The sequence below is a fragment of the Borostomias antarcticus genome (assembly GCF_949987555.1).
Source record: "Borostomias antarcticus genome assembly, chromosome: 8".
Lineage (NCBI taxonomy): Eukaryota > Metazoa > Chordata > Actinopteri > Stomiiformes > Stomiidae > Borostomias > Borostomias antarcticus.
Window position 1 is genome coordinate 23,219,410 of NC_140241.1, and position 17,485 is coordinate 23,236,894.

The window sequence follows — 17,485 nt, forward strand, 5'->3', positions numbered from 1 at the left end:
AGGAAGCTGGAGTCCCATCATGCTAATGTGAATTGCATTAGCTGTCATGGGTCAGTGCAGATATCAATCTGTTGTTGTGGAAAACTAAGACGATGAATAGGCAAACAAACAAACAAACAAACAAAAAACAACTAGGCAAGCATGAGCACACAGCCATATTGGACTTATTCCCATAATTACTTTTTAATTTCCCTTGCTCATATCAAACTTGTTTATCTGAGGTTATCCCAAAACATAACAAGATGTACAGTAATAACTTTTTTCAAAAGGGCATTTGGCAGGTCTCTCTCTCAGTCTTCAATATGATTTGACATTTCTAAAATAATATAAATACATTATTATTACTAAAATAAATTATCCTTTGAAATAAAACCTACCCCTCTTCTCTGCAGACTTACATTTCAATCGATGGACGGGTTTTCCCTCATAACCCAATAAACTACAGCTGCTGTCAAATTGACAAGGTGTCTTGATACTGCTTGGCCATGTTCAAGGATCCAAACGAGAGGATAAAACCTGTTTTGACACCAGGGACGATAAAGCTACACAATAAAGTTGTGATGCAATCAAAACCAGGGTAATATTGATTCAGCGACAGGTTCGACACTCACCTGCCATCTGTAACATGGTTAGTCCTAGCCGTCATCTGTCAGAATCCACTCTGAGCCCAGACCTAGCTAGAGCTACAGACAGATGTTCTCTCCCAAATGACAGACAGGTAGGCCGACAGACAGGCAGGCAAACTAACAGACAGGCAAAAAGAGAGACTGACAGACAGATAGATAGATAGATAGAGAGAAAGACAGGTAGATAGAGAGACAGACAGACTGACAGAGAGAGAGAGACAGGCAGATAGACAGACAGATAGATAATACGCTTTATTTGTATAGCACTTTACAGACAGACAGACAGGCCGAGAGAAAGACAGACAGACAGACAGACAGACAGACAGGCCGAGAGACAGACAGACAGACAGACAGACAGACAAAAAGACAGGCCGACAGACAGATGTTGATCTTGTGTCTCGTCCTCTGGGTTTTCTTCTGTGTGTGCTCATCTCCTTTCCCTTGGTGAGGTGTTGTTGAATGATAAAACACGATAACAGCAAAAGGGGAATTGAAAGAGAGTGCATATTCTGTGGTGTGCAAACCTCATACCTTTCTTTGTGTCTAGACTTTGGCTTTACCCACAACCACTCTAGATGATGAGATATATTTGAGATAAACTGTATTTAAGGTGAATGAGTGACAGATGTCCTTTTTTATTTCATTCATTCCTGAAAGAGTTGAAATGCGAAGGGATACTGAGATGAAACCGATGGGTACGGAAAGTGCACAAACCTATCTTTAGCTTTCATCCAGTAGAGAAACATAAACAAACATGAACGTTTTGTGAATGCAGACGCCTTGCCTCTTGATCTCTTCTCTACAGAGCTGTGGTTGAGAGACTATTAAAAAGTCACTGACATTTGAGATACTGCATGTTGGAGAAAGATCACAAAATCAATAACACCATGTCTATAATCCACCACGTCCATAATCGTGACATGTCTGTAATCCACCATGTCTATAATCCACAATGTCCATAATCCAGACATGTCTGTAATCCACCATGTCTGTAATCCACCATTCCCATAATCCAGACATGTCTATACTGTAATCCACCATGTCTATAATCCACCATGTCCATAATCCAGCCATGTCCATAATCCAGAAATTTCCATAATCCACTGTGTCCATAATCTACCTATGTCAATAATCCACCCAAATCCATAATCCACCATGCCCATAAACCAGACATGTCCAAAACCCACCCATGAGTCAGGGGGATGGAACAGCTGTGTGTCGGTGGATGTTCAAATCTCATGAATCTATTACTTTGGATTTCATCTGCTAACATTTGATTAGCCTAAGATAATTATCTGTCTGTTTTCCCCCAGGCTAGGGCATGGAGAGAGGAGACATGAGGTGCTGTTATAAGGTAAGATACAACTTTATTACTGTCCAAAATTGGACATGTGTCAAAACACAAAAACAGCATAAACTACTCACTCACATGAAATGTTCACAATAATACAAACATGGACAAGCAAAAAATACAGCAAAAGGTAGGGAGAGGGAGACATCCTCGTCATTCAGATAGATAGATAGATAGATAGATAGATAGATAGATAGATAGATAGATAGATAGATAGATAGATAGATAGATAGATAGATAGATAGATAGATAGATAGATAGACGAAGAAGAAGGAGAAGAAGAATGACTATATACAACCATATTGTACATACAGCATGTGTAGAGTATAGTATAGAATACAATATGTACATACTTACATCCAGTCTGTATAAATAGATATAGTATGTCTGGGAATACACATATATACATACATACATACATACATACATATAGGCTGTATACTGTAGATATGACAAATACACATACATACATACATACATACATACATACATACATACATACATACATACATACATACATACATACATACATACATACATACATACAGTACATGCACATCTCCACAACACTCAGGAACACGCACTGAAAGTGCTCCCCATCTGCTTTTCACTCATCTTTATTGAGGAGGCTGACAGAACTAAGGACAAGGGACTTCATACAGTACAGAACAGTACGTTAATGTTCCTCTTTGCCTTATAAGCACCGGTCTGAGGGGAGCATCTCAAACTGTAGGTAGAGAGAGTGGCCAGCTGGACCGTGGACTACAGCCAAAACCCGTATGCAATTGATCCAGTTGCTCCTGCTGTCGTCCTACAGTATTAGCTTGCCAGCTATATTAACAATCCTGGCCAGTTTATCCTTACTCTTTGTGTTGATATTTACAAACTGTCATGTTAAGAACAATTCGCTACACCATATCTCACTCCTATCAGGGTGCTGTTTTCATCTGGCTGGTGGTGTGACTTCCATACTGTACCTGCAGCCTGCAAAACACAAAGGAAGAAGGTTGGAGTGGGGGGATGGGGGGGGGGTAGTAGGTTGTAGTGGGTGGATGGGGGGGGTGAGTAGGTTGGAGTGGGGGGATGGTGGGGGGTGAGTAGGTTGGAGTGGGGGGATGGGGGGGGTGAGTAGGTTGGAGTGGGGGGATGGGGGGGTGAGTAGGTTGGAGTGGGGGGATGGGGGGGGGGGTGAGTAGGTTTGAGTGGGGGGATGGGGGGGTGAGTAGGTTGGAGTGGAGGGATGGGGGGGTGAGTAGGTTGGAGTGGGGGGATGGGGGGGTGAGTAGGTTTGAGTGGGGGGATGGGGGGGTGAGTAGGTTTGAGTGGGGGGATGGGGGGGTGAGTAGGTTGGAGTGGGGGGATGGGGGGGTGAGTAGGTTTGAGTGGGGGGATGGGGGGGTGAGTAGGTTTGAGTGGGGGGATGGGGGGGGTGAGTAGGTTGGAGTGGGGGGATGGGGGGGTGAGAAGGTTGGAGTGGTGGGATGGGGGGGTGAGAAGGTTGGAGTGTGGGGATGGGGGGGGTGAGTAGGTAGGGGAGGGAGCCAGCAGACCAGGTGTTAGAGGTCTTGGATGTTCTAGGAGGATGTATCGCTGTAGGGTTGTGTGTGCGCGCGTGTGTGTGTGTGTGTGTGTGTATGAGAGAGAGAGAGAGAGAGAGAGAGAGAGAGAGAGATGATCTGCAGATGGACGAGCTGCTGGGGTTTTGCTGCAGACATTAAAGAATCATAAAGCAGAGATTCCAGCTGTTCTCCAAGTCCTCCCACGCGTACCCCCCCCCCCTCCCCACCCCGTACCCTGACAGTTGAGTAATTGGAAGAAATGGGGATTTGGGCTGTAAAGTCAGACAGACAGACAGACAGACAGTATATCTTCTCTGATTCTGCTATCGCTGCCTGTCTGACACTAGGCTCTTAAAGGCGTGTACTCTGTGAGTCTGTGTTTTAACCATCTGCTGTAGCCATTGTTAAGTGTTTATGAAGTCAGAGACGTAACCGTAGGGGAAATCATGGCAAAACAGAACATCTTTCAAGTTGTTGGTGTGCATAATAGTGACGTAAAAGAACACAAATAAAACTGATTGAGGAAAACATTGATTCATTACTTTGACTGAAGAGAGAGGAGGGAGGGAGGAGGGGGGTGGGAGAGAGGGAGACATCCTCCTCATTTAGATCGATGATTAGATAGATAGATAGATAGATAGATAGATAGATAGATAGATAGATAGATAGATAGATAGATAGATAGATAGATAGATAGATAGATAGATAGATAGATAGATAGATAGATAGATAGATAGATAGATAGATAGATAGATAGATAGATAGATAGATAGATAGATAGATAGATAGATAGATAGATAGATAGACGCTCCAGAGTTGTGGCTGAAGATGGAGGTGTTAAGGGTGAACAGGGAAGGTGACAGGACTGTTCTTTGGGGGGCGCCAGTGTTTCTTATCACCACATCGGACAGGCAGCCCAGCAGACAGACCTTCTGTGGCCTGCTGGTGAGGTAGTCCATGATCCAGGCCACCATATCGTCTACCTGCATCGTTGGACGCTTTTCCGCGAGCCAGGATGGGCAGGATGGTATGTTGTGTTTGAAGTCATTATTATTCAGAGCCATCTCCTGTTCAGTGGACCTCGTCTGAAGGCAGATAGTGAATCATTCTCTTTATCTCTGTTCAAGCGGGAATGCCTTCGGCCCCACCGAGCCGAAGCCGAGCCCCGCCCGACCCAGAGACCATCTGGAGGGCGATGCAGTGGTTAGAGCATCCCATCCCACCAGTGACCGCTGGTTTGAGACCGGGTCAGGCCACAATTGATTTCCCAATCAATCATTTCCTGCCGTTGAGCCTAGCTCGCCTCAGGCCTACCTATCTATCATGTATGCTGCAGAGCTTTTTCTCAGTCCAGGAGTCGGCCCCCACTGTGAAAAGTATGGCTGGATAATCATGTGCGTGTGGTTCTGCTTCAACAACCTTGCCAGTACAGTATGTACACACACACACACACACACACACACACACACACACACTGGTGTGGTCCTCTGGGTAGTTCTATCACTCAGATCAGTATTCACATCTCTATTCGACCAGTGTTAACTTGTTTCAAGATATTTGCAAAATAAGTGCCAGTAAGAATGGTAGCCTACAGCAAGCAAGCAAAGGAAAAATTACCTTGAGGCTAGGCTAATGCTACCCTCTGGTGGATCGTTTGGGTATTGCACCTACACAGTCAAACGGTCTCACGTAGAGAGGTGCAATAGAAACAGTGGTAGTTTCGCTGCCAGTGCAACCAGACAACCCTGACCATATAACATCACCAGAGAGTCATCAGAGAGAGCCGCAGGTTGACGGTTCGATTGATGGTCTGCTGATCATCTACAGCAGGAGGCCTTCCACACAAAGTCTGACCTGGAGTTATAACGGTTAGTTTCTGTCTCTTATCTGCGGTTCACAGACACTCCCAGTCATTAGGCTGACGCTCACATTCCACAGCTGCCTCTACGTGACCACATGGTCCTCTGAACTGTGGACCAGAACTGTCACTGCCTACTCATGGTCACCTAGTATTGATCTGAGGTAGAAGCGCTGCTGTCCGCACCCTTACTGTGTGCTGGTATTGATTAGTTGATCAACCAATGATTGATTGATTGATTGATACATTGATTATTTCATTGAATTATTGATTGATTGACCGACCAATGATTGATTGATCAATCATTGATTTATTAATTTATCAATCACTGACTGATTATATGACTTATAGGGAGTCTTGGCTTACTGAACTGCACATTTTGAACAGCATGGATGTAGTTTTGGGAGGCCTCAGAATGTGTGAAATGATTTCTACTCTACTTTATTGAACTATATTCCGTCCAGTCATATGAGTTGTCCCTCAGGTCAGCTGTATTCCATGCCAAGAAAAACGAAAACCACCCCGCCGACATGTCAACTCTCCGCTCTGCCTGCTTCTGGCAGGTCCGCCGGTTAATCGCCTCAGAACTCAGGCAACGGAAAGTCAGTTTGTATTGATTAACATACAGTATACATTAGGTACGTCGCAATGCATTATGGAGGCTCAAACCGTCTCCTATTGAGCAGCTGCTTGCCTCCTGAGCTGTCACCGTAGCAACTCCTTTTGTTTATGTGTGTGTGGGGGTGGGGGGTTAATAAACCTCTGGAAGAAACCTGACTCTTATCTGCCCTGGCTTATCTACTCCGGCTGTGAAGAGGTGCCAGACTCCCAGCAAGGCTTAGCAACGTGATGGAAACAACACGAAGCAAAGAGCAATCTGCTGCTGGATGGTTGGTGGGCGGACTGAATGGATGGACGGCCAGCTGGCTGTCAGGCGGTCATGTTCTGAAGCACGCTGTGGGTCAGTTCCAGGAAGTTTACTAGGACAAAGTAGAATAGTTTCTTTAACATCTTTCGGATCACCAGGATATATTTATGTATCTTACCTAGACCTGCAGCATGACATGCACCATCATAAACAAACAATTCTGTTTATTTACACAGCAGAATGGAACCTGTTGACGTCATCGTCAGACGGAAGGTTTCGGGTAAAGCGGAATATTTCGTTGTAGAACCGAAGCTGGCCAGACTAAAACCCTGTGGTTCAGACTGGATGGAAAATTTTAAATACATATCTGGTTGAAGTAAAGGTGAAAATATCTTAATGGAAAGAGACAAGTGTAACAGAGTAGCAGGAGAGGAGGAGCGCAGCGTCGGGGTGCGGTTCTGACCGTTCTCTGTCCGTCGGCGGACCGATACACACACTGCCACTCTGTACACACTCTCCTCCTCGGGGGGGGGGGGGGCTTGCTGGTCTGGACTCTCTCTCCTCACAACAGAGGAGCACTTTCTCCTGGGCTGAGAGGAGCACACAGCCCGGCCTGTTCCGGAGGAGTCTGCCTGTCTCCAAATTAGGAATATCAAACAACAACACTACAAGCCGATGTTGTTACTGCACACAGACTTGGGCCATCTTCCAGCCTAGGGCTGTGGACTGACTCCTCTCACCTTTACAACGTACACTACAGCACGGCACAGTATAGCTCAGCACAAAACAATATGTGAATTATATTTCAGTAGAGCAGAGTACAGTAGGATAATAGTTCAATGCTGCATTGTGTACAGAATGTGTCGGACATGGGCCATAAAGCGTGGTTCAAAAACTCATCATTCCAACCGGTGAAAAATGAAACGTGTGGTGACGGCATCTCGGATCGAATACTATGTACAGTTAGTGTTGAATAGTATGACACATACAGTATAGTACAGCATTGCCTTATCAATGTCACAGTTCACAGTCTCCATGGTGTCTGCGTGTGTACCTGCAGGTGGGGGGGGGGGGGGGGGCAGTTGTCCACCACAAGCCCCCCCCCCCTCTGTTCTCCTCTGACCGGAGGGTTGGTGTATTTTGGGCTTTAGTCTGGAGGGTAGCAACCAGCAGGGTCAGTCTGTGTGTGTGTGTGAGTGTGTGTGTGTGTGTGTGTGTGTGTGTGTGTGTGTGTGTGTGTGCGCGTGCGCTATGGGTTCCGTCAGGGTCAGTTTTTTTGTGGATGTTAGGGTGATCGGGCAGCAGGGTCAGTCCATGTGTGTGTGTGTGTGCTATGGGCTCAGCCAGGATCAGTATATGTGTGTGTGTGTGTGTGTGTGTGTGTGTGTGTGTGTGTGTGTGTGTGTGTGTGTGCTATGGGCTCAGTCAGGGTCAGTCTATGTGTGTGTGTGTGTGTGTGTGTGGGTGCTATGGGCTCAGTCAGAGTCAGTCTGGGTGATCAGGCAGCTTGGTACTACAGCAGCAGGGTCAGTCTGTAGCTCAGGCAGGCAGAGCTGGTAGCAGTAGCACCAGTAAAGAGACTGGTCTCTCCTCGGTGAAGAGCTGTCCACACCATGGCTATCTCCCGGGAGGCTACAACACAACCACCTAGGATAAGGTAATAACCCCTTAGAACATCCTACGATGTCTTCAGATCACTGTCATTGTCTTCTCCCATTAAGATAATGTTCCCTTCCAGGAAGTCAGGCACTCCTGACCACACGGTCATCTCCACTTACACGCCCTCTCCCATTACACATCCGCCTGTGTGAGTTCACAGGGTACAATCCTTAGGACTGGGTCAAACAGTACCTTCTGTAAAGTTAGTCCTTATAGTCCTTATGACCACGTGTAACTCATTATAAGCACATGATATGGCCCTCTCACATGAAGACATTGTCCAGTTATAAAACCATCTTGCTCTGTGAAGTATTCTTGGGATACTTAAGGAAAGGGTCATTGTCTTCTGTAAAGTTGCGCATTCCTTATAACTCTTTATAATATTAACAGAGGATCTGGCCCTCTTGCATGAAGACATCGTCCAGTTATAAATTCATACATCTTGCTCCTGGACATTGGAAATAGCATCGGCCATTTTCTCTGGGAAGTTCTTATGACCACTCCTTATAATGAGAAGACAGCATAATTTCATATAAAATCAATGCAATCTGTAGTTATAAGCTCTTACTGTACATGGGGTCGCCCTCCTGTGTGAGGTTAGCGTGGGCTGTACAGTGTACTCTGGATATGGGGCCATGATCTTTGTAAGCAATCATAACCAGTCATAACCAGTCCATGTTACTCTGCAGGGTAATGATATCCATCATCCCGTGGCTGTCATCTGCCAACAGAAGAGGCTCCTCATCCCAGGGCTGTCATCCTCCTGGCCAGCAGAAGAGGACCTTCATCCCGTGGCTGTCATCCTCCTGGCCAGCAGAAGAGGACCTTCATCCCAGGGCTGTCATCCTCCTGGCCAGCAGAAGAGGACCTTCATCCCAGGGCTGTCATCCTCCTGGCCAACAGAAGATGACCTTTTTTAGCTACCATTTGAAAGACCAGATCACCAGCTGCTACATGGCTGGTAAAATCCCCTCTCATCCAAACAATTACCAAGCAGCATGAACACACACACATACACACACATACACACACAAGCTCGCTCACTCACTCACTCACTCTTTCTTTCTTTCTTTCTTTCTTTCTTTCTTTCTTTCTTTCTTTCTTTCTTTCTTTCTTTCTTTCTTTCTTTCTTTCTTTCTTTCTTTCTTTCTTTCTTTCTTTCTTTCTTTCTTTCTTTCTTTCTTTCTTTCTTTCTTTCTTTCTTTCTCTTTCTCTTTCTCTCTATCTCTCTCTCTCACACTCACTCACTCACACCCACACACTCACACACACAAGTTCGCTCACTCACTCACTCACTCACTCACTCACTCACTCACTCACTCACTCACTCACTCACTCACTCACTCTTTCTTTCTTTATTACTTTCTTTCTTTCTATCTCTCTTTCTCTCTCTCTCTCTCTCTCTCTATCTCTCTCTCTCTCTCTCTATCTCTCTCTCTCTCTCTCACTCACACCCACACACTCACACACACATACCCACAGCTACCCACAGCTGTCTATATAGGGTATGGAAACAGAGTGGAATGTTCTGTCTCCATTAATGTGAGCAGGATCAAAATGACACTCAATCACACACACACACACACAAACACACACACACACACACACACACACACACACACACACACACTCAGACAGTGACAGAGAGAGAGAGAGAGAAACACACACAGCCACATGCATACACAAATACACACACACACACAGCTATCCTCACCTCATCATACTGTGTTAGTGTGTGAGGTCTCAGCTGAGTCCAGGGACATTTCATGCGTCCCACTGCTGGTGTTCATCATGCTGATCTTCTCTCCATTACTCCTCTCCTCCCTCCTCCTCCTCCTCTTCCCTCTGCACAGCTTGTGTCTTCGACTAGGACCAGGAGACAGATTAGACTAGATTAGATTAGATTAGATTAGATTAGATTAGATTAGATTAGATTAGATTAGATTAGATTAGATTAGATTATCCCAGTTTAAGAAAGTACAAAAAAGTCAACCTGGAATACAGTACCTGAGATAGAATTGATGGCGATCAACAGCCTCAGGTGTGCATGGTGTACCTGTGTGTGTGTGTGTGTGTGTGTGTGTGTGTGTGTGTGTGTGTGTGTGTGTGTGTGTGTGTGCGTGTGTGGAACTCACTGTACGCAGATGCAGATGAACACAATGAGCAGAATGAGGAAGACGAGTCCAGCGATGACGCAGGCGATGATGATCTCGCGCTGCTCTCCGATTCGCGGGCCCAGATCCACGTACTCACACCTGGAGCCCACGAAGCCCCTCTCACACCTGGGGGGAGACGGGGCACAGGAGGGGGGCGTGGGGGGAGGAGACCAGGATAGGAGAGAGCAGAGAGGGGGGCGTAGGGGGGAGGAGACGAGGATAGGAGAGAGCAGAGCTTTATTTGTATAGCGCATTTCATACCCAGAGGCAACACAATGCGCTTTACAGAGAACAAGGGAGGTGGGCATACAACCCACTCTCTACATATTCCAGAGGGAAGCAAAAAAACAGTAATCACCCGGGGGCCAGATAAGTGTGCTGATAAAATTCTTCCCTGACCTCTCTCAACAAGGCGATCGAGCAAGCTCCAGGAGTATGTTTGTCTACCGGCTAAGAACATTTATAAAGCAATACATTACATTAAATTACATTACAGAGTAAGAGAGGCTAAAAGCATCATAGGAGTGTGTCCGTTATCTCTTTTCCTATCGTGATTATTTGAATTCTGTGCCGCTCTCTGGTGCTTTTTTATACACAGTACTGTATTCACTAGTCTAACCCTAGTGACGTAGGACGTACAGTAATACAATGTTCCCAACTCCCAGTGCCCCCAGAGGCACACTGCCTCACATTAGAGGCTGAGATCCAGTTTCAAAGCACGAGATACATTCATCTACTGTACTACAGTATGTACTGTAGAGAATGTCAGGTATGTGGCCTGGCTTTCTGACCGGGCCCGGGCTGTCTACACGTCAGTTACAGCACCACCAGGGGCCTGATGAAGCCCCCAGCAGAGAGTTCTGTACCGTGATATTGAATGTTGCAATGCTGAGAAATAGCTGCACATCTGATACATATTTGTGGAAGGTTAAAGCCATAGTTCTCTCAAATAAAAGATTTATCTGATTTTCCACTCACTCTGACACATCGATTCATCCAAACATGTATAGGACCTCTGTATAGCCACAGCTTTGGAGTGTGGTTTATGCAGAACATATTGTAGTTTATACTGGATAGAATTATACAGTGTGGAATGAGAATTATTTTTTAAAACACAACAGTAAGTGTCCTTGGTGTAGGTTTGCAGTCTGAAGAGAATCCCAGGCACTTCTAATTTGAATTATAAGCCCGTTATTGAGACACATTCTAGAGTGTGGTTTGTACCTGCAGAACATTCTAGAGTGTGGTTTGTACCTGCAGAACATTCTAGAGTGTGGTTTGTATCGGCTGAACATTCTAGTGTGGTTTGTACCTGCAGAACATTCTAGTGTGGTTTGTACCTGCAGAACATTCTAGAGTGTGGTTTGTACCTGCAGAACATTCTAGAGTGTGGTTTGTACCTGCAGAACATTCTAGAGTGGGGTTTGTACCTGCAGAACATTCTAGGGTGTGGTTTGTACCTGCAGAACATTCTAGAGTGTGGTTTTTACCTGCAGAACATTCTAGAGTGTGGTTTGTACCTGCAGAACATTCTAGAATGGGGTTTGTACCTGCAGAACATTCTAGAGTGGGGTTTGTACCTGCAGAACATTCTAGAGTGTGGTTTGTACCGGCTGAACATTCTAGTGTGGTTTGTACCTGCAGAACATTCTAGTGTGGTTTGTACCTGCAGAACATTCTAGAGTGTGGTTTGTACCTGCAGAACATTCTAGAGTGGGGTTTGTACCTGCAGAACATTCTAGAGTGTGGTTTGTACCTGCAGAACATTCTAGAGTGTGGTTTTTACCTGCAGAACATTCTAGAGTGTGGTTTGTACCTGCAGAACATTCTAGAATGGGGTTTGTACCTGCAGAACATTCTAGAGTGGGGTTTGTACCTGCAGAACATTCTAGTGTGGTTTGTACCTGCAGAACATTCTAGAATGTGGTTTGTACCTGCAGAACATTCTAGAGTGTGGTTTGTACCTGCAGAACATTCTAGAGTGGGGTTTGTACCTGCAGAACATTCTAGAGTGTGGTTTGTACCTGCAGAACATTCTAGAGTGTGGTTTTTACCTGCAGAACATTCTAGAGTGTGGTTTGTACCTGCAGAACATTCTAGAATGGGGTTTGTACCTGCAGAACATTCTAGAGTGGGGTTTGTACCTGCAGAACATTCTAGAGTGGGGTTTGTACCTGCAGAACATTCTAGTGTGGTTTGTACCTGCAGAACATTCTAGAATGTGGTTTGTACCTGCAGAACATTCTAGAGTGTGGTTTGTACCTGCAGAACATTCTAGAGTGGGGTTTGTACCTGCAGAACATTCTAGAGTGTGGTTTGTACCTGCAGAACATTCTAGAGTGTGGTTTTTACCTGCAGAACATTCTAGAGTGTGGTTTGTACCTGCAGAACATTCTAGAATGGGGTTTGTACCTGCAGAACATTCTAGAGTGGGGTTTGTACCTGCAGAACATTCTAGAGTGTGGTTTGTACCGGCTGAACATTCTAGTGTGGTTTGTACCTGCAGAACATTCTAGTGTGGTTTGTACCTGCAGAACATTCTAGAGTGTGGTTTGTACCTGCAGAACATTCTAGAGTGGGGTTTGTACCTGCAGAACATTCTAGAGTGTGGTTTGTACCTGCAGAACATTCTAGAGTGTGGTTTTTACCTGCAGAACATTCTAGAGTGTGGTTTGTACCTGCAGAACATTCTAGAATGGGGTTTGTACCTGCAGAACATTCTAGAGTGGGGTTTGTACCTGCAGAACATTCTAGTGTGGTTTGTACCTGCAGAACATTCTAGAATGTGGTTTGTACCTGCAGAACATTCTAGAGTGTGGTTTGTACCTGCAGAACATTCTAGAGTGGGGTTTGTACCTGCAGAACATTCTAGTGTGGTTTGTACCTGCAGAACATTCTAGAGTGGGTTTTGTACCTGCAGAACATTCTAGAGTGTGGTTGATACCAGATATAATTCTCAAGAATGATTGATACCAGATTCCATTCTAGAGTAGGCTATCTAGAGTAGTGGATTTGACCAAATACCATTTCTAGAGTCAGTACCTGCACGATGGTGCGTTCTGCTCCTTGACATAGCGACACACACCGTGGATGCAGTAGTGTCGCAGCTCTTTGGGACATTTGGAGAAATGTCCGCTCCACTGGCCGGTGTCCTTGGAGTCTGCTGAAAGAGATCATGACAGAGATCAGCTTTCAATCTATGACTCAACATATTGAACTATGAATATAGGATTCTGCAGCCGATCTACAAATACTCAATCAATTCTAATAAAACAATTAGTTTGGATTATTTCCAAAAGAAAACCTATTGCATCTTAGCTTAGGCCTAAACTGCCTGCATTTCATCCCAATAACTCCATGGTCAGTTAACTGATGACATCACATTAAATTTACTACTAGACAATAGAAAAGACCCCAGCTCTGTGAGACAGTGAGTCCAAATGTCAACATACTGTACAGGGCCATTTTTGAAGCCGGCTATGGTTGAGGCGACGCAATGCATTGTCGGATAACCCGGGATAAACAATAATCGCGATTCCAAATTAATTACATACATCAAACAGATATATGAGGCTGGAAATACAACGAGACGTCACCCTGTGGTAATCGACTCAAAAATAACCCTCTTGGCTGAGACCCCCTGCCGAGACCTTCCCCCCCCACCTGGTCCTGTGTCCCCTGTCTGTGGAACCTGACTGCCGCTGGCTCCTGTGACCTGGATTATTAATAGTCCAGCTGAGGGGAACCTGACCCGCTGGGCATGAGGAAGTGCGGTGAGATACAGTGCGTCAGAACCAGGAAACACCCGCTATCAACGGGATGACTGAAGACATGATTGAGTGGATTACAGAATAGGACAGGGTGACAGACAGAGGATGAGGAGGACTACAGCCCAATGGGCCTGTAGTGTAGGTAGGGACACACACACACACACACACATACCATCCCTCTATCCTGTTACGGGGTGACTAAAGGCTATTCACTGTCAATAACTCTGTTCTATGGGCTGTCTAGCGCTGATCCTGTTGTTATGGTCGCAAAACACATATGCCTTTTAGAGAAGATCCACTCTAGGTGCTGAGATTATAGGTGAACCTGAGCCAGGAGAATAATAATACTGCTTAGGTCCCATCAGGGGGGGAGGGAGAGAGAGGGGGGAGAGGAAGAGAAAGGGGAGGCCGAAAACTTCAATGGTTGGATGAAACACAAGAAGCACCTTTTAAAATGACCTGAATATTGAATAGGAGCAGATCCGGTTACAGCAGGAACAACAACTGAGGAAGCTGAGACGCGAAACAGAGGAACCATCGCTTTTGGCTTCCTGCTTCCTCGCTCCCTACTCTCTACTGCCTAGCTCTATGGCTCCCTGCTCCCTACACCCTAGCCCTTTGGCTTCCTACTCTCTAGCTCCCTACTCCCTAGCCCTATGGCTCTTGTACTCCCTATGCCCTAGCAATGGGGGTTCTCAAGAACCTAGCTCTCTAGAAAAGGTGTCTGTTACAGAGGAAGCTCCCTAGTCCATCCCTCTCGAACCCATCTCCCCCTTCCACTGAAGCACAACGTGCCTCAGATCTGCCAGTGGACCAGCCCTCTGAACATCAGCAACGGAAAATATTCTATGATTCCTCTGAACATCAGCAACGGAAAATATTGTTTGATTAAGAACTACTCTATTCTACTTTATTCTGTTCTATTTTGTTATTCTACAGTATTGATCTATTATTACAATAGTGCTTTATGTTTGATCCTACTCTATGCTGGAAGTGTTGATGTGCCACAGCAGGAAGTCTTAATATCAAAATATGAATGAAGTGCACACATCTTCAAAACCTTCAAGTTTCAAAGTGAATGTAGGATAAAACTATGATCCGACTTGTTCTACAGTGATAATGTATAAAGTCTATACAAGCCAGAGGAGCTAGCCAGCGTGATTCACCGCCCTCGCTCACCCTCCAAACAAACTTTAACAACACATCCTGGTGGAAGTACCTCCTCCTCTTACCTGTGCAGTTGCTTCTGTTGCCGTGGTGACGGCAGGCCTCCGTGCGGTTGGCGGGCTGGTCGGTGGCGGGGACAGCAGTGACGGTGACGGCGGTGACGGTGGTTGTGGTGTTCCACTCGGCCAGGCAGTATTTACATAGGGCCAGAGCTGGGCACAAAGAACAAACATAACAAGATCACAACACAAAACAGCACAAGAGCTGGGTTTCCAAGACGGAGAGGAATTCTAGGGGAGGGCTCTAGTTGTCCAAGTTGGCTCTGTTTGTGTCTCAACTGATGAGCTACTGTGTGACCCTGGATCTAAACATTTAGAATACGTTTCCTGAAAGGTCTTTGTCCATAATCACAAGACAGCACAGCACTATGCATTTTGCTGTACATGGTACCCATATCTTCTACCATACTGTACAGCAAAATAAAGATCCAGAATAAAGATCCTGTCTTCACATCAAGGTCCACAGTGGAAATAAGTCAGACTTGATTGTGTTATCAGAATCAGAATTGGACAACATTGGACAGGGTGCAGGGACAAGGCAGGACAGTGCAAAAAAGAGTAAAAAAACAACAAAAACACAGAATCAGGTGCACCAAAGTGCCATAGCAGCCTTATATGGCGCCATCTTGGCATTATCCTTGACAATGATTTTTTTAAGCTATGATGTAATCATTTGAGGTCTTAATTTTTCTATTGTCAAATAAACTAAAATAAAGTTTCATAGCATCTCTTAAGGCCATGAGATGGCCTACATCCAGACCATGGTCAAACCCAATACCCTGCTCTGGTACCTTGGGGTGACTGGTTGCCGTCACTCCGAGGCCCCTGTGGTTGATCAACACGGTCATGGCTCTTCTCTGTCCTGGCCCCGCAGTGGTGGAGTGAACTGCCCACTGACGTCAGGACAGCAGAGTCGCTGCCCATCTTTCATCACAGGCTCGAAACTCTTCTCTTCAAGAAGTACTACCACGATCCTCCCTCTTAAGCACCTAATCTATTTTAAATAGCTATTCTTGCACTTTGCCTTCAGCACTAGATTATGCTCTTAGTCACTTGTTTTAGAAAGGAGATGCACTTGTGAGTTCTGGCAAGTAGTAGTATATTGTCTTTTCCTACGTTAAATGCAATTAGTGTTTGTCGCTTTGGATCAAAGCATCAGCTAGAGGACTGTAATGTAATTTAATAATGTAATACCTGATTCTCTTTCAACCAAACCAGGGAATCCAGGGAAGAGCTCTGATACCTGTCATCTGGTAAAGGTGCTGTATTCAAGATAGCCAGGTAATCAATGTGTCACACCTAGTATCACATCTTAGTCTGCTGGCTTTCCCCATTCAGTTTAAGGGACTTTCCAGACCTTGAATATTTCACATTCACCTCATTTTAGAGGAGAACTGATTGAACTGAATATAGTCATTAGGGAAATTCCTAAACAAGAGTTTAGGTATGCAGCTGAGTCATTATGGATTGTGGATTGTGTGTGTGTGTGTGTGTGTGTGCGTGTGAGTTTGTACAGTCTTTATGCTGTTACAGTAACATTGGCATGCTAATTGCTGCTGACAATCACAGTTTGGTCAGAGCCAGGGGGAGCTCTGTGTGTGTGTGTGTGTGTGTGTGTGTGTGTGTGTGTGCGTGCGTGTATGTGTGTGCTACCACCAGACAATGATCAATACCAATGGCATTGTTAGAATTTTTGAAACTTTTCTTTCCTCCAATCTTTAACCCTCTACAGCTCTCCAGAATCCCACTGCTCCTAAACCATGTGGGCTGGGTCTATTTAAAGCCACACACTGTAACATGGGCATGGCTTAGAAATGACGTTCAATAAAGGCATTCAATGTAAACAATGAAGTAGATGTGTGCGACACCAAATGTTTACATATCATTGAATGCCTTTCTACAATGGCAAACACTACAACACTACTGGCTTTTATTCCAAGGTCTTGTCGTCTCCAATGACAACAACAATAAACCAAATAATAGTTCCTTAATTACAGTTTAGACAGTTGTGCCCATATTTGCTAAGGCATTCCCAAGTTACAGTCTTCATAAGGATGTGCAGGTGTCATCTGAAGACCCACTTTCAAATCTTAGGAACTGTGCCTTTAAAGATGAACTGCTATCAGTGGGTGGCCTAAGCCTTTTTACATCTGAGGGGATTTCTTTTAATGATGAGTGTTGTCTTACCAGTCACCATGCCCACGTAGAGGCTGTAAGCCTTGGCCATCTCAAAATGTCTTCTCTAAATCATTGGTGTCAGGCAGCCAGTGAATGAATCCTGGTGAATCTGCTCTGGTCTCTCTCTCTCTGTCGTCCCCAGCTGGAGTGGCAGGACCGTCTTACCAGTCCAGTAAAAGCCCCATGACTCTCCAGAATGTGTAGTAGTGTCTCCAATAGAGAGCAACCCAGCGA

The 17,485-nt window shown here is 45.3% G+C and overlaps 1 protein-coding gene across 1 annotated transcript; it reads right to left on the reverse strand.

Moving 5' to 3' along the window:
- Positions 1-9,639: 9,639 nt before the first annotated feature.
- btc (betacellulin, epidermal growth factor family member) lies at positions 9,640-17,300 on the reverse strand (the record flags this gene model as incomplete). Its single annotated transcript, XM_084442538.1, has 5 exons — positions 9,640-9,787; positions 10,057-10,203; positions 13,120-13,240; positions 15,080-15,226; positions 17,261-17,300. 5 exons carry the CDS (start codon positions 17,298-17,300, stop codon positions 9,640-9,642), a joined length of 603 nt encoding a protein of 200 aa, XP_084298664.1.
- Positions 17,301-17,485: the final 185 nt, after the last annotated feature.